We start from the raw sequence: 20641 nt of genomic DNA, 5'->3' as shown, positions 1-20641 counted from the left end.
CATATGGTACTATTGCTGTTAAATATAGCGTTTGGTTTTGAGAAATTATTGATGAATGAATTTCAAATCGTTTTAGGAGTCATGTTAAATATACATGAAAGGATGTGTCGTCAGTTGGGAACGTAAATAGAATTGACAAAATATAACAATAAAAGTATTTCAATGGTTATAACTTTTGAGTCTGGTGGGCCCAAAAGTTTGGTCCAAGGGAAATTCCTCCGTATCCGTGGGGTGGTCCGCCCATAGTTTTCCCATCTTAGCAGGAGGAACGAGTAACTTCTCTTTTCATCTCCTTATCATTTTTTTCTGATCAACATGCTGTCAGATCATATTATTGATCAAAATATTTTGGGATACTTGCAATGCATGTTCTGGGTTCAATAAAATTTTTTTTTTTTTTTTAATCAGTAAATGATGCCAGATTTGGAAAACTTTCCTATTCGTTAAAGTAACAAGGGCGTCAAAGGAAAATATTTTTGCCCCTAGATCCGTGATTCCCAAAGGGGTCACATGCCCCACCAGTGGGGCATGGTAACATTTTGGTGGGTCATGGCCAGGCGTGGAGCTTTCAGCTGACTTTACTTTAGAGCCTTTATTAAAAATAAAACGTTTTTCGTGTGAATGGCGTCACATCCAAACGTATTTAAAGAACACAAAAAATATGGTAGTGTTGCAATGACATTGTGCAAAAGGGGTGTGGTTGTAACTCAACCCATGTAATTTAGTTTCCGTGCAACTCAACCCCATTTAACTGAATCATCGTGCAACTGAAATTACAATTAATTGGACTTACATGCAACTCTACCTTATTTAACTGAGCCCTCGTGCAACTAGACCCCAGTACAACTCAACCCCATTTAACAGAAACCTCGTTTGACTGAGTACTTTTCAACCCCATTTAACTGAACCCTCGCTCATCTGGACCCCTGTTTAAATCAATACTCTTTCGACTTCACCCTTATGTGACTCGCCCATGTTTAAATTAAGCCTTGTTTCACTGAACTTGGCCTAAGGTATAGGAATAAGTTTGAACTAGTACTGATTAGAAGCTCAAAATATGCTTCTTGCTTCGTTCAAAGCCCAATTGGGAAAGCTAAACTAATTTGTACCAGATACTAAGAATTAACAGAGCCACGGTTTCAACTAATTCCAGTCACTGGCAGCCAATGAAAACGCTTCTTTTTCAATTTGCTGTTGGCGTGCATCTTTTCGTGCATGGCAAAGTTAATAATTACTTCATTACATAGGGCTTTACCCAGTTTCCATTTAAATTACCAGATTTTGATTTCTTTGCCTGCACTTGGTCAAATATTATAATTTTTTTCTTTTTAATTTGTGAATTTTCGTTGAATTTGGATCTCAGCTCTAAGATCAGAAATTGCTTTTACTCCGGCCTGAGTCCAATTTCAATAGGATGTTGTCACTAGTATAAGAATCTGCAAAAGTCAGAAAGAATTTGAAGAAACATTGAGAGGTACTGGAAAGAAACCAAAAAGTTAACCTATTTCTAATCTGCAGACTTTTTCATTCGTGTATGATTCTGTCAAGTTTTTCTGAGGGTTCCCTAAGGAGAATGACATGGATGTATTTTTACAATGAAAAATGGAATATTTTTTACAATGAAACATTTTTTACAGTGAAACAATTTTTTACATTTTTTGCATTTTTACAACGAAATAATGAAAAATATTGAAAGTTTAAAAGACTCAGCCGTTTTTAGGAAAATGTTTGCAAGCTTCGGGGAGAAATTATTTGTTGTAACTTAAGTATTTATGGGTGAATCCAGAAATTTGGTCTCAAGGCTTACTTATATTATATAGTTTTTGTTGTCTATATGCATCTATTAAGGACAATAGAAGAAATACAGGGTTACCTGAGAATCTTAGATTTCTATTTGTGTACTATCTTTTTTTCTGTTAAAGATAGTTCTTTTATGTTATTTTAGATTGAAATAAGGGTGATCCTCGAGAACTATGAGCTGCTTCTGCAGGGTGCCACTGCTGGGCTTGAACATACGTCAATTTTACTGATTGGTAGTGATACCAATGACATTATTCTCCGCTGCAGAATCAAGTAAGTACTTCAACTACATTGTAAGTATTTGTATATCTTTATATTATCCGCTCAAATGTTATAACCTTACCTTTGACGCCTTTTAAACTGTATATGTGGATTTATGTATTATATCGGTAAATAGTTTTCTGACTAAAATGTTTCGAATTAAATTAAATTGAAACATAAACAGAATTAGTTTATTTTGAGAACATTTCCTTTTCCCCTTCAAGATTAAGCCCAATTCCTTTTTCAAGCGGAATTGAAGATCCTGTCCTTTCCTTTCAAGAAAAGTTTGAATAGTCTTGCGGAAGACTCATTCTAGCGGAAGAAAGGACGGTTTCTGGGCACAATGTGTACATTGATTTGTGTTTCCGCAAGAGGCGTGATCAAAAAGTGCTTTTCATTGAACTATGTATATAATACAGGAAAAAAAAAATCTAGTCTAGGGAAAGATTATGTGGGAAAGACGAAGGAAAGTTTTACTTAAAGAAAAGCAAGAGTTTAGTGGATAGTCTACTTTAAATAACTGGTAAGCGCCATGAAATATACCCTGGAAAGAGCATGAAGCATAGCAAGCTGGGAATGGCGACCCTCTTCAACCCTGAATCAATTCTGGTTTACGGTTGAAGAGGGCCGCGGAATTAAGAAAGCTTCTAATAAGGCAGATTCAGGAAAATACATGAGGCATATAAAGAATTGTGTAGAATGAAGTCCTGAAGCAGGTCAAGTTTCTTCAGCTGAAAGTTTAACTGAATATTTGGATGTTAAATATTTAAAAAAAGGAAGATCAGGTGTTGGATAAGTAATGTTCAGATGTTCATGGAGTAATGTTCATTGAATAGGGATGATTCAGTCGAATACAGAGAAAAAAGAGTGGAACTTATCTTTTTCTTGAATAACAATATCCCACAAAAACGTTATCATTTACTGTCGAAGATATCCAAAAAGGCGCACAAATTAGAGGATAAAGATAACTAGAAATTATAGAATAAGAAAAAAAAATCGAATCATCACGTGTAAGATCTTAGAGATTAAAGTTAAAATTCCCTATTCCCTACCTTTTTAAATATGTTTGTTTAAGCTTAGTTTTAGTTTAATTGGGCTTTTCTTTTGTCGTTGGTAAAGGCTTTCGATTATGTGTCTAAAATATTCGTGCTTTTATTATTATTGGTGCAAAAATAGGTTTTTTGTTTTTCACTGTGTTGTAAAAACATTTTACCCATTTTATGTATTTTCCTTTCTTTTTGATTGTAAATGGAAAAGTAGTTCGATTGTAAGGAACTATTTACATAATAAGCCAAGACAGATTAGTCATCACTCAAAAGAGTTTCACAAATGCCCATAATATACGAATTTAATGAAGATTTCTCAATTAAATGCAGAGCATCTAAATATCCTTGAGTTAGGTGACATTTTACGTGACGCAATGACATGTCTGAACTAACTTAAGGCGGCAATAAATAAGATCTTTTACGAAGAGACCTTGAGTACATAAATCTTCACATCCAATTTGAACCTCTAAATGGTTCATCAGCACCGAACGCATTACGTAGAAATCTCATCAACTAAGAAGATTCATTGAATATAAACATACAAATAAATTAATGTCTTCTTCTCAAAAAAAAAAAAATAAAACTTAAGAAAAATAATGTGAAAATATGGTGATAACAAAAGCGCAAATGATCAATTAATTAAACTTTAGTGAATATAAAAGGATTTCGACAACTCACAATGTGTGTGTTGGATAGCTATCATCTAGCTTCTGATTGTAGATATTATCGATATCTGTCCGTACCTTCAGAACACCATATCTGTCTCTTGCACCCTCAAGAATCGCTTCTTCAACTTCCTTAGACATAGCCTACAGTTGCAAAGATGCCCGATTTTGCCATTTTTGATTTTGCGTTGATGACAGTATAGGCCCATCATTACTAAGATTGACGTCTTTAAACATCACCCAGTACATAAACAGAGTAAAAAGTCTGTGATGTACTTCAGTCTTTTCAGACTGTAGCCTACTCTAGGCACTTTGACACTTCGAGAGATTGTTGTATATATATTTTCTTTTTATACCAAATCACCAAACAAAAGTTGCTGCAACCGTTTTTTTTTTTTTTTTTTTTTTTTTTTTTTAATGGCCAAATTGGATATGTAGATCATACCGAATCCCATGAGAAGAGTCAGTTTTTCATAATTTTTATGATGAATGATATCATTAAGAAAAAAGAAAAGCAGAAAGTTTTGCCTCAGGTTAGACTACCTTTACTTTTTTCACATATATTTACCAAAGAGAAATGTAGCTTTTTTTCTGTCCACATTTTGCTTATATTTTGCTTTAACCTTGTAAGATATTGTTTTTTAGGGACGAAGTACTTGTGAAAAATGAAGGGATGTACACGCAGACGATGAAAGTCAACTGTCAAAAAGTGATAGCCCATTTAGTCAGTGAATTCTGGGGTATGAGTGTACCTTATCTTTAGTTCTTTTAAAGCTTCTCATATCTTTTTAAGATATTTAAAATCCCAAGATGGGAACTTGTGAGACTATGTGGGGTTTAAGGTCCAGTAAGCAGATGATACGGCTCTTCAAGTCTTAAATGCAAAGCTCTTGCCTTATTCATTGTTTTTCCTTGTCATTAAAACTAGCTGATCCTGGATACTATTTCAAATTGCTTTGATTATATATAGTTGTTTTAACTTTGAATATTTATTTATTTTTATTTATATTAATTCTAACCCAATTAAAAGTTTTTTGTCACGAAACAATCTTAAGATTATCCAAACCTAAATCTAGGATGAATTGTAAAAGGTGGGACTCAATAAAAATGAAATTTAAAGATCTTTGTAAATCATATTTATCATATTTTTAGTAACGCTCGGTATGCTGTTGAAGCTATTTTTTTCTTAGCTGGCAGGAATCGAGATTAAAAAATTCAGTTAACTCTCTCTCTTTCTACCTCATTTTTTCTTTCTGTTTCTCCCCCTCTCTCTTTCTCCCCTTCTTCTCCCCGTTCTTTCTCTCCCTTTCCCTTCATCTCTCTCTCTCTCTCTCTCTCCTCCTTCCTTTCCTCTTCCTCCTAATTTTTCTTTTATAATTTTTAACATACGTGTTTAATATGGCTTTGAAGGTGTATTGCAAGTAAATTACCGAAGAATTGTATTAATTTTGTTTACTTTGACCTCTCAGAGCGCTTAAAAAGTTCAAGATTGGTATAAATTTAAGCGAATCGAATGCTGTTGTGTACCTATGCTCTTCAGAGTTCTTCAGATGCTTTTAATGTCATTTGAATGTTTTTAGTAGTACTGAATTTTTTCTATTACCAAATCGAGTATAAACCAAATAGAACTTTGTTTTTACCTCAGGCTTTTCAGAAAAAGCATGAAATAATAAAATATTTTCATTAACATTCAACTGTTTTTTATTTCACATTATTTCCTATTTCAGTCATTACATGACTAACTCTCCCCAATATTCACCTCCAGCCAATAGAAATAGAGGATAATTCCAGCCAATAGAAAAGGGAAGCAAAAATATACAGATATCTTGGTCTAGACCTCTGCTTAATTTAATGTTTTTTTTTCTCCTTGGAACTTCTATGCCTATGTTTTCTACTCTTTATTTACCTTTATGCACTCAGGACGGTTGACTGGTCTTAGAAATTATTAAGGGTAATACACAAGGATTTCCAAGGTTTAATATCGTCAATTTTAGCTTGAAAAATAATACATCTGTCAATTCTTTTAGTCATTTGGAAACAGGGAATGCTTGTTGTTATAAATTACGCCTCGTACTATCACTGCTGAATCGTATATGCTGTTAGCTCGTAACTATAACATTAGCTAACGCTTCTTAAATCTGCTTAAAAAGCTATAATAATTGTAGTTGACGAGATCTAAAATAATGGGATTTAAAAGATAACGTCATGTCTTTCTTCTTCTGCTTTCCTTTTTCGTTTCTTTTTTAAGGACTGAGAGTTTACCCATTTTATTATACCAATTTCCAAAGATCAATTTAGTTTCAGAATCAGAAAAAAAGAAATATGCAATATAATTATTTGTTTCAGCCGGTCTTGATGTATCTACCGCTTTCAATCCTTTCTATCAACGAAGAAAGATGGACTACGAACTGCATAACAATCAGGATAGAGTCAAGTATATTGAAGAAGCTGATGAAAGCTATGGCAAGTTTATCTAGTTTCTTATTGTAGCATAGACTCTTGTAAATACTAAAGGTGTTTTATTCCAATGTTCTTATGTCACTTCCATTTAGTTTATCTCAAAATAATAAATTAATATGCTTAATACGCACCATATTTAAGGCATTTCCCAGACATCCTGCAACAGTTAGTTATTTAATGAGGAAAACAGTTATTTCGAGAAGTGGATAAATGTGGAATTCTAGTGTAATGCTTGGGAGCCCGCGTAATGATTTGGGACACATAACTTAATGACTTGTAAAGAAAAAGTACTACCAACGGCTCGAACTCTCAAGGCTAACTTATTGATCATTTAAAGTCAGGTTTTATTGTTATGCTATAAAATTAATTTTTTTTTAATTTTCCTGAGGGTGAGAGTGTCCTATATAACAATCTGTTAGTCGGGATTTCCTTCCAAATGCGGAAGTATCAATCAAAGAGTTAAAGCCAGGCGTAAGATTAAGCACCCTGGGATTACAGAATGTGAATATTTTTGGCAACCGAAGTTATTTTTTATTCATTTTTCATGCATTTTCTTAAAGTTTTTAATGAGTGTAATCCCTGTTCCTGACTTTAACCTTTGTATTAATTAAATAATTTTTCTCTTTTGGAAGAAGCCTATAATGATAAATACATTATTTTCATGTGATTTCATGTAACTGAGAGAATAAAATACACTTCAATTTATATGTTATATTGAATGGCAATGAATCTTGCTATATTGCCGCTTCTAGTTTAAACACGTTACAACAATAAGGTGCTTGTGGTTCTAGCACCGGGGATTACTTCTCCTTCTCCCACCTCACTTACTCCAAACAAACTTCCAAATACTTTCGTCATACGATTTTACTCCAAGCCTAGTCCAAAGGTATCCAGCCATTGTTTTGCCCCCTTGTGGGCCATGCATTTTATCATAAAATTGTTTGAGGGGTGGTGTAGTAGTGTATCCCGCTCTCTCACGGTGCACTTGCTGAAATGGTCCAAAACATTGCTTTCATATCCTTTTCTTCTTCCGTTAGCGTCCAGTCTTTTGTTGGATACTTAGCTATTGTTGATGATATCGCACCGAATACCTCAAGTCATGGCCTACCTTGGATTCAGTCTCTCAGATACCTTTAATTGTTCAAATTCATCTTTTTTAGTGATGCATTTGAACTTCCATCTTTTACATCGAATATTAATGAAAGGAGTCCTGAATGTTCCTTTTCTTTAGTGTCTGGAAATACAATGTGTGATAATTCTGTATTTCAAATTTTAAAAGTTTTTTTAAATAAAACTGGTGTGTTTTGCTCACTTTTTGTAAATGGGATTAATTCCTGAATTAAACCAAACAGACGCTAAAAAGTACTTAAAAGTTTTCTAGTTTTAATAAATAAATAGTTGTCCCTTTTTTCTGATATCCTTTTCGAGAAGGAGATAACGATATTTCCACTATGATCGGTCAATTCAATGAGCTAGAATCCTTTTTTGTTTACATGTAATTTTTTCCTTAATCTTCTCGTTTTTTTCTTCTTTTTTTGTTGATTTGATTTTTTTTTTAATAACTGATGGGGAAAATATCTTACAACAGTGGTTCTCGAACTCTGAGCCGTGGTTCCTTTGGAAGCCGCGTTGTCGCCATAAGAATGATTATAAATAAGGGTGAAGTTATAAATTCTCAAAAATTTTCAAAAAGAAGCTTTTAGCTTCAGATAAAAATTACAGCTAAGGAAACAAAAATTAACATAAATGGTATCGAAGACTGTTTTCTCATGCTGCACTAGTTTAAAACCTCTAATGAAACTAATTTGTCTTATAATGGAACTTCTCTTTTTGAAGATTAGCTATCACAGCTTATCAAAGGGTTAAAAATACTTTTAAGCAGACACTGTAAATAAGTAAGTAAGTTGTATTGTGCTAAAAGCCTTAGGGCCATGGCAATAAAAAAAAAGAAAATCAAATTTTAAATAATTGACATTACATAAAAAAAACACAAATCATTAAAATCTACCTCTGTTTTCCATTGTCAAACTGAGAAATCGTCCTAAATTTTTAGCCCTTGCAAAACATTCATCGCTCTTTATATTCACCAGCCATCTCTCATTAAACCTACATTTCTAATGCACTTCACCTCGCACCTCACATAATTCTTCACACTCATGCATCATATAATCCACACTCTCATCCATACTTCCACACATCAGCCAAAATTAAGGACAACCCTGCCACCGCCATCTCCCTAAATAATTCTTTTTTACTGCAATTGGTAAACTATTCCTCTTCCATTCAATAATATACTTCAATATCTCCATTTTTAAACTCAGCTTAAATAGAAGCCTTTCGACCCATGGCTTCACCGCGGCGTTGAGGCGCATGTTGTGAGAAATTTGTGTAAGACTGGTGCTAATTTTTCTCTCTCTGATTTTTTTGTTTCTGTTGCTATTGTACATGTTTCTTTTATTATAGAGACAGCTCTTTTCGAAGATAACCTATTACAGCAATCCAAAAGGTTCGAAAAGACCTTCAAGCAGAAATTGAGAAGTCTGTGGAAGATTTGTTTTAATTTTTTCCAACCAAAGTTGATTTTTTTTTTTTTTGCTTCTTTCATTATTAAATTTGTCTTTTGTTATAGAGACATCGCCGCAGTCAGTAACTTCAACTCGGAAATCTAGATCATCAAACAAAGTGCTGAAGTATGTTGACAAGTTTTCTGCTGAAACAATGGACATGGGTCGTATTTCAGTAAGTTTACTTGTATTTTATGTATATAACTAGAATATTATAATAACTAGACATAATCGTCACATCGTTATAAATAAGGGTGAAGTTATAAATTCTCAAAAATAAGTAAAAAAAAAGTAAAAAAAAAAGTAAAAAAAAAAAAAATAGGTAAAAAAAAAATAAAATAGGTAAAAAAAAAATAAAAAAAAAAAAAAAAAAAAAAAAAAAAAAATAGGGGCACGATCATTGCGAATCAGAAAACATGTCCAAGTACTCTTATCCAGCCTCCCATAAAGTAGGATAATTTTATAGATAAGATAATAAAGATAGATAATTATAATTATAAATTATAATATTATAATATAATATATAAAGATAGATAATAGAAAATTATAGATAGATAATAAAGTAGGACAATTTTTTCGCAAAGAGTGGCGTTTGGTTGTGAAATTCGTTGTTATTTATAACTCAAAATGAGATTGCTAACTTCTCTACCTGATCCCTGCATTATATATATACTTATCAACCTTAAAGCACTAGCGTTTCAAAATTGAATAGTCGTTAATGAGGATAGTGCGGGTAATTTTTTGTATCAAGAGTATGTCGTTGTCTTGCTAATTTATGTAGTTACTAAAGCTGACTTCGGATTACTCAAGACACGAAATTACATCAGGAAATAATTTAAGAAATGCCTTAAATTTGAGGGAATATGGTAAATGCTCTTTCCTTTGCTAAGAACTATTAACGAGATCAAACTGAAAGATTTATAAAGCTGATTGATGTACTGGTAATTCATAGAAGGAATTTAACCCACACAAATATGTGTCCAGAGAATACACAGTATTACAAATAGTGTGGCCATCTAGTGACTAAAGCAATTTTTTCATATTTGGGCCCTACATTTTCCAAAATTTTATACATGTTTACCTTAAATATTCAAAAATAAATAGAAATACATAATTTGTGGGCATTTAAAAATACACGGAATTGGGTAATTCTTATTTAGTATTTCTGTTACAAAGGATCTGTTTTTCGGCTTAACCTCCATAGAGGTTGATGCACTAGTCCAGACAGGAATTCATATTTTTAGACCAGTTTTGAGGAAATCTGGAGACCTTTTAATGAGCCGTCTTTTTGCTGTATGTTTTGCTTCATCAGTGTTATTAAAGTGGATGTCCTTCAACTGCGCCTTTAGGTTTGAGAAAAAAACAAATTTTGATGGAGCTAGGTATGTGCTATAATGTGTATTTGGCAGTAATTCTCGCTGAAATTCTCTCGGATCTTTTTTTTTGTAACGCGTGAAGAATGCCCATATATATAGTTTTGTGTATAGTATGTATATAGTACTTTTTATTCTTACAACCACCGCTTTCATCTGATACTTTAACAAATCTTCATAATGTCATTGTCTGTCGTGGTGTTAAGAAATAACTATCTTTTAAAATGAAAATTAATTTAAGATGTCGACAATTTTCATAGTAGAATGAAGAACTAAAAAAGTATATAAATGCTCCCTTTATTGATACTTTGACAAAATGTACTCGGAGGGTGTAGTTTAACTTAAATTGGATTCTAAGCAAGTAACATCGATCATGTTACAGCTTTGGATGAATAAATAAATGTACAACCGTTAGCTCAAACTGGTATTATTGGAGTAATAGTTTGACGAAACAGGAATAGGATAAATATTATAAATACTTAATGGTAAAATGATCAATTTTACTTTGGCACATATGCAGTGGCGAGGGCGCTCGCCTACAAAGTCTCAAAATATTTACGATTCCATAATCTGTAATATTTTGTATTTATAACTAGCTGGGGCCTGGCGGCTTCGCCGCTGGGCCCCAGCATGGCACGCGGCAGGCTTCTATATATGGATTCTCATTGTCCCTTGTGTTTTAACCGCAGACAGTATACATAGCTGGGTCCCGGCGGCTTCTCCGCTGGGCCCTAGCACGGCACACGACAGGCTTCTATATATGGATTCTCATTGTCCATTGTGTTCTATTGCAGTTTTTTCAAAGATATTTGATTTTTAATGCAAGTCCAATCTCTGATAATGATATGTACTAAGCCTCAAAGTTTTGGTTTTCTTTTTTAAGATTTTTGAGTTCTTGTAATCCCTAGTTTTTTTATTTTAATTTTTTTTCTTTTTTTTCTTTTTTTTTTGTTTTCTTAATTTTGTTTTGTTTTCTTAATTTTTTTATCTTTTTTCTTATTAGGTTTTTTTTTGTTGTTTACCTTTCTTTAGTTTTTTATAGTTTTTTCCTTCTTTTTTTATTTTATTTTTCTTCTTTAAAGTTTAGGTTTTCTTTTTTAAGGTCTTTGAATTCTTGTAATCCCGTGTTTTTTAATTTTGATTTTAATTTTTTTTCTTTTTTTGTTTTTTCTTTTTTTAGGTTTTTTAGTTCTTTCTTTTTTTCTTTTTAGTTTTTTTAGTTGTTTACCTTTTTTTTAGTTTTTTATAGTTTTTTTCTTCTTTCTTTATTTTATTTTTCTTCTTTATTTTTTAGTTTTTTTCCGGAACGTGCCCCAGCAACACGTGTGCAAGGTGCTAATTTTTAACCGCGTAAAACTTGCGGACATACAACTGGTAATTCCTCTGATATACTCTGGTAATTCCTCGATACGCATTCTTTTTTCACTTTCTCTTTCAGCCGCCAGCCAGGTTTCGCGTTGCTCTTGTAATGCATTGACACACTTTCTTTTGGTAATTTCTCTCTGAGCCGCAAGCCTACCCCCCCCCCCTAAAGCAACACGTATGAAAGGTGCTAATTTTTAACTGCGTAAAACTTGTGGATATACAACATTCTTCACAGTCCCATTGTCTGTGCATATAAATAGATCGTCCGGTTTGCCGACTCTAGAACATGCAACATATAATTGTCCATGGGAAACACAATCCGTATTAAGATCTATGCCGCATTTTTCTAATGATTGCCGTTGAGCTTCGTTGATGTTAATTGCAAATGCTAATCGAATTTGGAATTGCGATCTTTTAAATTGAAAAGGCAGATCCGTTGGAATCATGGGAACGCGAGGAATAAGAACAATCTCACCCTTGGAAGGCCCTGTCAAGATTGTTGCCTCTATTGCGTTTTCCTTCTTTTTTTTCGGCAAGTCGCGTGCCGTTGCAAGCTTTGGTTGGTTAATATTTCTCGACAGTATTATTGGTACACCTAGAGATCCCCTGGAGATCCAGGGAATTTAAAAATTCTGATGGATAGTTAACCGTTTCACTTGATTCCAGAACTGTGTCGACTGACTTGTAAATGACTGCCTGGTCTTGAATCTTGGTCAGAATAATATTGCTGATTTTGTGGACGTCTTTGTTCTTGGCTTCCAGAATCGCCCGTTCACTTAGCCTTTTAGCTCTTAGTCTTTTTGTTTTTTTTTAGTTTTTTGTTTTCGTCTTTTTCTTTAGTTTTTTTCTTTTTTTTCTTTTTTTTTCTTTTTTTTAGTTTTTTCTTTTTTTCTATTTTTTTCTTTTTTAGTTTTTCTTTTTTTAGTTTCTTCTTTTCTTTTCTTTTTTTCTTTTTCAATTGTTTTCTTTTTTTAGTTTTTTAATTATTTTTAAATTTTTTTGTTTTTTTTCTAGTTTTTTTTGTTCTTTTTTTCAGTTTTTTTTATAGAAGATAGCTTTTAATTCTTTTAAGTTTTTTTTTAGTTAGTTATTTTAATGTATTGACATCATACTTAGTGACAGACAGACGGACGGACAGACGGACATACACTACATTTATATATATATAGATTTGCCTTTTTTAAGTTTTTTCCCTTCTCTGAAATAAATTCTTCTGCACATGCCGGTCATTATACTTCTTCTTTTCCTTTTTTTACTTGCCTTTCTTTTTCAGCTTCCAGCTAAAAGTCCTCTGGCCCTTGAAGAGGAATATTATTTAACTGAAGACGAAATTGAGTGTGACCTTGGAGATAAAGATGATAAATCGGATAAAAAAGAAAACTTTGATTTTGGCTCAGATTTTATTGATCAATTGCTTCGCAGTGATTACGAAAGTGTCACTGGAACAAGTTCAAATAATTCTCACCATCTGGGAAATAGTGAACTGGCTACAAAAGCTGAAACTCTAGAACATGTAGATTTTGAAGAGGACTGGGAATCGTGGACGAACTCGCCTGAGATTCATCAGCAGAGCAATGTCTCAGAAGTCACGTATCGCAAAACAAAACTGGATGAATATGTAGGCGATCCGACATCATCCAAGTTGTCAACCAGTTACGATCTCGGTCCTGATAGTTTTGCTTGTAATTGGGAAGATTGGGAAGTTAATGACGGTGCTGAATATATTGATAATTCCAGCTTAATGTCTAGTAAACCCAACTACGTAAATGAAGAAAGTAGCAATAACCTTAATGCCTTTGAAGACATTCGTCAAAGTACTAAGCGAGAGAATAACTGTTTGCTAATTTCGAATGATGATACAGAACCGAAGGAGAAGAGAAGTCGCTCCTTATTCGCAGGCTCTATCCAAGCGGAATTGAACAAGGGAGACAAATTTGACAAAGGCATATCAGAAGCATCGGCATTTAACGGTGGAAGCTCATTGCTTATCCACCATCCCACTGGTTCTCTTGATTCGAACCAGAAGAATTCTTATCCAAAAGCTCATAGTACTGATGGTTGTGGTGAAACCAACACCCCTCTTTCATTTTCTTATAAAGAGAAACCCCGAGAGAAGAAAATTCGCATCATACCTGCTACCGATATTATTTCAAAGGATTTGGGTTCGGAGTCCGTAACTGAGCAGAGTGTATCAAAAGTGATGCATTCTGCGGACAAAACCCAGAGTGTTAATGGTCCAAGACACCAGCCAAGTTTTTCAGCAAAACCTCCAGAGGTTGATGTTCCTTGTGAAAAGCCGCGTCAAAGCGTTGTTAGCAATAGAGTAAAGCGAATTATCTTTGAAAAGAAACAGTCTCTACCTACTAAACAGGAACGTATATTCATTATGGCTGAAAAAATTGAAACAAATCGCTCATCAGCCGAAGAAAATCTTTCAAAAAACTTCCCAGTTGATTCTATTCCCCAAAATCCTATCCTAACAGAAACATATTCTGCCCTGCCTTCAAAACCAGCTGTTGATGGATCATTTAAGACTTTTCCCAAGGAGACACAAATAGCCCCAAAGGCGAACGTTCAAGAGCTTTACGGTTTCAATGATACCTCGCTTGGCAATGGCTACGAAAGAATAGAAACTTTCGATTTTTGTGAAACAGAGACAATCCTAAAAAGACATGACTTTGTTCAAAATATTTCCTTTAATAGTTCGGATACAATCAAAGCAAGTAACATGTTCCAAAATTACGCAGGACAAGTCAAAGATAAGGTTGAGCTAGGTTATGTGTATGACAATGATGCTGATGACATTACCTACTTGAACTCATACCCTTGTAGTGAAGGATTTGATCCTAGACTGTCCAGATCTTATGGTCCAACCATGAGGATACAAGAGGAAAGTCCTCAAAGCAGGGGCAAGAGAATTTTTACTTCTGGATTAGGTGCACTTCATGACTTTATCCCGGTGTTTCAAGAATCTAGACCAATGAGATCAGAAAACTATGCTTCGGCTATGAATATACCAGAACAAATTATTCAATGCAATGATAAGCGAAACTGTAATCCTAGGCTCTATCCAGATACCGACAAACATTTTCATAAACCAGTGACCCCTCAAGATTATGATTCAACTTTAAGGATACCCGAAAAAAATCCTCGACGCGACCCCAAGGAATATTTTATTCCTAGATTTGATACTGGTAGCAGTAATAGCTCTATTTTCCATGATCCTAGAGTGGCTAGATCGCGTAATTTCAATTTGACCACAAAGGAACCACAGCAAATTCTTCAAGGAAGCAATGAAGCAAGTTTTGTTCCTAGAACTAGCCCTATGATGCGTGATGTTAGACCGGTGAGATTCCAGAATTATGATTCAACTATAAAGATTCCGGAACGAAATCCTCACAGTAATAATGAAGGCGATCTTGCTCCTAGATTTGACACAGGCAAGGATGGTAGCACCGTGCTCTATCATTCTAGATCGATGAGACGTCAAGGTTTTGACTCGTCTGTGAAAATGCAAGCTCCTCAGAGCAATGACGACGTTAGTTTTATTCCTAGAACAGATACATGTAACGGCAGCAGCCCCGTGATCCGAACCGAACCGGTGACGTCTCACAATTTTGTTTCCAAGGTTAATACATCGAAACTAAGTTCTCAAAATGATTATAACAGAAGTATTGTTCCTAGACGTGTTACGGACTATGACAATAGGTTGATGACACCAAGTAAACTAAGTTTGCCTAGAAGTTACTTATGTGATAGCAAAGTTGAAAGGGACATTCAAGACATAAAAGAAATATTTTTCAACAAACACTCTGAATTGTCTAATGAGTGGGCTAATGATGTGAATTTAAAAAAATGTTCAATTCAGAAAGAATTTGTTGATCCTAACAGTTTTTGTAAGCCAGAAAAAAATTGGAACTATAACGAAACATGTGGTGCAGCAGCCTCCGGGCATTTCGAGAACAATGGATTAAATTCATCACCAACTAGAAATGCTCAAAAATATACTAATGCTTCATTTTCAAATAATATATCTCCTTCAAGGCATCTAGATGGCCCCACCATTTCTTCCACCAATAATGGAACTGACCACGAAACTGCAAAAATCACACAAGCCTATCCAATTAATCGTATTTTTGATGAGACACGAAACTATGAGACAAGCTTTTTATCCCAAGGACATTTCCTACCCTCTCAAAGTGAGGAAGGGGAAATTCTACCATCTCTGATTACATTAAATGACGATAATTCCTCCAAAGTATTACCATGTAACACCATATCGCCCCCAGGCCCATTTCATGCCCATGCTCCTGTTGATGAAAGGCTTATTTCAAATCATACAAATGGCGATAAGTTATCTGAATTATTGAATTGCATTGAAGCTGACATACCTCCGCATTTTCCTGAAAATTCTGCTGAAACACATTTTACTGAGGAGTCCCCATTTGGTAAATCACCTATGACGCCGTTTGCATCCTCCCGATGTTTTTCTGCCAGTGACAATATAGGATCCCCGGTTTTTGACGCTACCTTAGATACTGAGTCTTTAAACTTGCGCGGCTGTGGTATAGAAGAACCAGTGGCTGAAGTTGTAGAAAAACTGAAAGGTGACGAATTTGGTTATTCAAATCCATTTAAAGCTGCATATGCTGAAGAGCTGTTTTTTCAACCAGGAAAAACCAGTTCAGAAATGAAAACTTATTTAGATAGCAAATCATGTTTAAATTTTCCCAAGGTCTCGAAAAATCCAAATCATATAAATAACAATGTAGATTTTACGGAGACAGCTGAGCCTAGAATTGGCTCCAGTAATTCATTTTTAGATATGATTCTAGCCAAAGATAGCAGTTCATACGACATCAATGAGAAATCCGACGAAGTTCCCGAATCTTCTGCAGCAAGATACAAAAGAGCTATTCAAATGACGTTTCGTACCGGGACTGCAGGATTTACCCCTTTATCACTCTCTTCTTCAAAGCCTAGATCAATCGTAAAATTAGACCCATCTGCTGATGCCTTCTTCTCTCGTATGGGAATAATGGGTCGGGTTGCTGATACTTTTTTAAAGTCGGATAAGGTCTCTTCGGAAGCATCTAACTGGAAGACTGAAGGTGGTTTCGTTGAAGGAATGCAGAATAACAAAGGAAATTCAGATGATGTACCTGAGTTTATTAAAAATGTACAACTCGAACGTGGCAAGACAAAGAAGCTTATTAAGCTTCGAGAGGTCTTTCAATTTGAAAAGCGAACTGCGGAATTCGCTGTAGAAGAAGAAAATGTTTGATATGAATGCTAAGTTTTATGCTATACTGATACTATACTCAAGAGCGTATCCAGGATTTTAGTTTGGCGGGGGGAGGGGGGCTTTACAAAAAAATAGATCAAACATGCGTGTATTAGTACTTTTGTTACATTTTTAAGAGTCGACCAAATTTTAGGGAGGGGGCCTCCTGGATACGGCCTTGACCATACTTCTAAGTATTTAGACAGGTTTGCTTTTATTCGTCGGCAGAATCCAATGACAAATTTATTTTATTCAATACGACAGCGGGACCAATTTGAGTTTTTTTTTTCTTTTCAAGAATCCTGAGTTCTTATATTTATATTTCAATATTTTCCTGTTCTACCCTCCTTTTGAGACGGGTCTCTTACATCAAATATAAACGTCAAAATACCTGCAATTAAAAGCTTTTGGCAAAAACTAGTAAAACCAAAGCCCTCCTTACACTCGACTTTTCACTGAAAAAGAAGCCCATGTATTAGGTTCATTCATATAACCCATCGATTTTAATTAGGGTAAATAACCATATTTTTTCTACAAACGGTTGTATAGACGTGAAAAATGTTTTTAATAGCTTTTATTTGTTTAATTATGGCGTAAGGAATACGGACGTATGCTGGAAGAGAGGCTTTAACTCTTGGCCACTGCAAAATCTCTCGATTTTATGCTTTTGTCCATTATTTTCCCAACTTCGTGACAAAAATTAATGTTATATTTTAAAAAAATATATTGAGTGGTTGTTTGCAAAATACAACAGAGGTGTGCATAAAATGTTTTTATACAGCAAATGAAAACTATGATGTAATTCCTTGACTTTAACTGACATAATACTCCTAATAACTTTTATTACTTGAGGTGAAATAATTGTAAAACTACTAAAATTTTCAATAAGATTCCGAAATGGCTTAAACAGCTTAGTTTTTGATTTATGCGAAATAATTCTTTTTCTAATGACTGGCTCCATTTACTAGTTTCTCTCTTCTTCCCCCCCTCCAAAAAAATATATAATTCTCTAAAAAAATATGAGAATTTCTTCATTATTTTCGACTTACGGCTGTGTAATCATTACATGTTGAAATTTGTCGTGCATAAAAACTGAAGCATATAAAATATGTGTTCAGTCATATTCCAAAAAAAATAGTCTATGAAAATCTAGGGCATGTTTGCGTCGTTTTAATTTTCACTAACAATTTGATGTTAGGTCGTGGAAGCACAATTCTTTTAGTAAAATTGTTCCCAACATTTGTTACGGTCAAAAGATTAATTTCCTCTCCAGTTAAATTGAAATTCAATGCGAGTTTTGGACCTAGGTGCGATAGCGTAAGAACTATAGCAAATTTTTCTAGATCTAATTTTTTACCAATTTTAAACAGTCGCCATTTAACGATTATATCTCTCTCTCTTGTTAAACCTTTTTCTCTGTCGTATCTTGCACTGCTATTATGACTATATTGACTTCCTGTGTTGGGACTAGTTGCTTTGAAAGAAACTTCCATCTCAAGTGATAACGCTAATATTTTACCTTATAAGAAACAAAAGGTATTGTAGCTCGTGTTGTATTCGTACTTAGACCATGTTTTTTGTTTTATTTTTAAATATCATACATTATTCTGTTTATATAGATGTGTTTTAATATTCATTTGTCATGTGTGTTCCTCCTGCATGATGGATGCAAGGGTTAAATGTCAACGAGGCTAAAAGGATCAAGGGAAAAATATGCAGACTGAAGTGGGTAGAAAAAGGTTATTAATGCCACCCAGTGACTTTTAGTTCGGTCTTCAATACTGTCCGTGCTTTTCAATTTGACTGAGAGCCTTTATGTTGCTGTTGGTGCTGGTAGTTTTCAATTATCTCGGAGCTATAGATGAAATCACCGCCAAAGATTGGGTCTCCTTGCTTTTCCTGATGTTCTTAAATATATCACCCCCAATGAAACTGGGAAAGCGGATCGAACATAAATTTTAGTAATTGAACTTGTCTATCTACTTGCATATGATTTAAGCAATAGACCTGAATATCAGCACATCGGTTTCAAGTTGGACTAACAAAAAAAAAGGCTAAAACATTGTAATGAGACTTAATTGCTTAAGAGTAGTTGTATATTATTAAAAAGATTCCTATCTTCCTGCCTTCACGATTTTAATTGGAAGATCTTACCAGTTTCGGGAGATTTGTGTTACATTATTGATTGTGTTGCTTATAATACAATTATTGCTGTATAAACTGAATGGACAAAAGATGTAGATATGGTGTTTGCCTACTATATTTCTATACCACCTTTATATGCATTATTTTCGTCTTCTATATATTTCTGTGGCAACTACCGTTTGTCATATCATATATCCAACAGGTCTGATATATTATCTGTGTTTCGTGAAAGCTCTGCATATATTTGTTTTGTTTTTAAAAGTCATTTCTAATCTAAAGACCATTGTAGTTTAAGGTATGAAATAGATGGCGAGTATTATCTGTAAAAAAAATTGTTGGTCTCTGCACTCTTCTCAAGCTATTCTGTACATATATTCTAATAATTGAAGATTAAGATACTGACACTGGTCACTTGCCTATTTAAGACTAGCTTTAGTTTTAACATTATTATTTTCCTACAAACATTTGTAAAAACATGTCATACAGCCTCTTCATTTTGAGATATTTTTGAGAGTCTAACTATGTTAAATGTAAAAGCAGTAGACCAGTTGGTTATGTTAAAATCCCTTAGAAAGCAGATGTTATGCTTTTGATGAAAAAAGATTAAAACTTACTAAAGGGTTTTAATCCTACTATTTAATTTGGGCTATTGATAAATTTGTTGGTAAAATCAGTGAACTGTATTTCTTAAGCTTTGAATTTAGAAGTTTGGAAGAGGGCCAATGCTTTATTGGATTTTCTTTTCTAACATTCTAGGTGACTATTTGGCTTGATCAATTGGTCCACTGTTGGTAATATTTTCCTCTTTTCTTGTTTAAGGTATTGTATTTTTTACATTTTCGTGTTTCTTTTGATTATTTTATGTTTTATCTTTATAAGAATTCAATAAAAGAGAGTTGTTTTCTTTTTCACTCTTTTTCCTATTTCGAAAATATCATCCATTACGCCTCGTTTTTTTTTTTATTTTTTACTTTGAACTTCCCTGTTTTTTTTTTTCTCGTCACTACTAGAAATGGTTAAGCTCAAATCAAAACAAAGATTGGTCGTCCGAATATCTTATACGAACTGGTAAACTGTTTGTTACTTTTGTTTTGTTGCTCCAAATTTGGTAGTTTGTTTGGTGTAAAATCAGGAGTTGAGCAGGTTTTATCCTCGATCTGAATTATTTTTAATCTATAAAATTGTAACTTCCTATAAATCCTTCCTTTAGACCTCTCCCTCTCCCCTCGAATTCGGGAATGACCTGCTTTCGTAAGCCATTCATAGCACCCATGTTAAAAATCGTAATCAATCACTGTCTCTACCGCGGTTCCCCTTGTTTGATCTTCCATCAAAGACTTATCTTTTAATTAAATATAGTTTAAAAAAATCCCCAAAAGACGTCTTTCAAAAAAAAAGTAAAGGCCATATTAAATTTAAGATCAGCAGAAATAAAAGCCTACAATAATTCAAACTCATAATGACCAGACATTACAATTAGAGAATAAACGAAACTGAAATCGAATAGAAATAGAATAAACAATCATAGCGATCAAAAACACAACAAGTATGAATAAATAAATCGTAAAAACAAGTAAAAGTTAATCTGAATATGCAAATCAATCAAAACAGACAAAATCACTACCAAACAGAATTTGGCTACTCTCCCATTCACTAACCGTATAATTCAAAAACCTAC

The 20641-nt window shown here is 33.8% G+C and overlaps 1 protein-coding gene across 1 annotated transcript in view; it reads left to right on the top strand.

Moving 5' to 3' along the window:
- The window catches only part of LOC136033782 (uncharacterized), a 102342-nt gene extending 82468 nt beyond the window's left edge, over positions 1-19874 (top strand). The window contains exons 15-19 of the mRNA XM_065714685.1: positions 1946-2073; positions 4418-4512; positions 6119-6235; positions 8862-8971; positions 12808-19874. Coding sequence (XP_065570757.1) covers positions 1946-2073; positions 4418-4512; positions 6119-6235; positions 8862-8971; positions 12808-16818 — 4461 coding nt within the window. The 3' untranslated portion in view covers positions 16819-19874. The remainder of the gene's footprint in view (positions 1-1945; positions 2074-4417; positions 4513-6118; positions 6236-8861; positions 8972-12807) is intronic.
- The last annotated feature ends 767 nt before the right edge of the window (positions 19875-20641 follow it).

This window comes from Artemia franciscana, chromosome 12, assembly GCF_032884065.1.
Source record: "Artemia franciscana chromosome 12, ASM3288406v1, whole genome shotgun sequence".
NCBI lineage: Eukaryota > Metazoa > Arthropoda > Branchiopoda > Anostraca > Artemiidae > Artemia > Artemia franciscana.
Note: the sequence above shows the minus strand (reverse complement) of the source record. Positions and strands in the feature narration are given on the sequence as shown.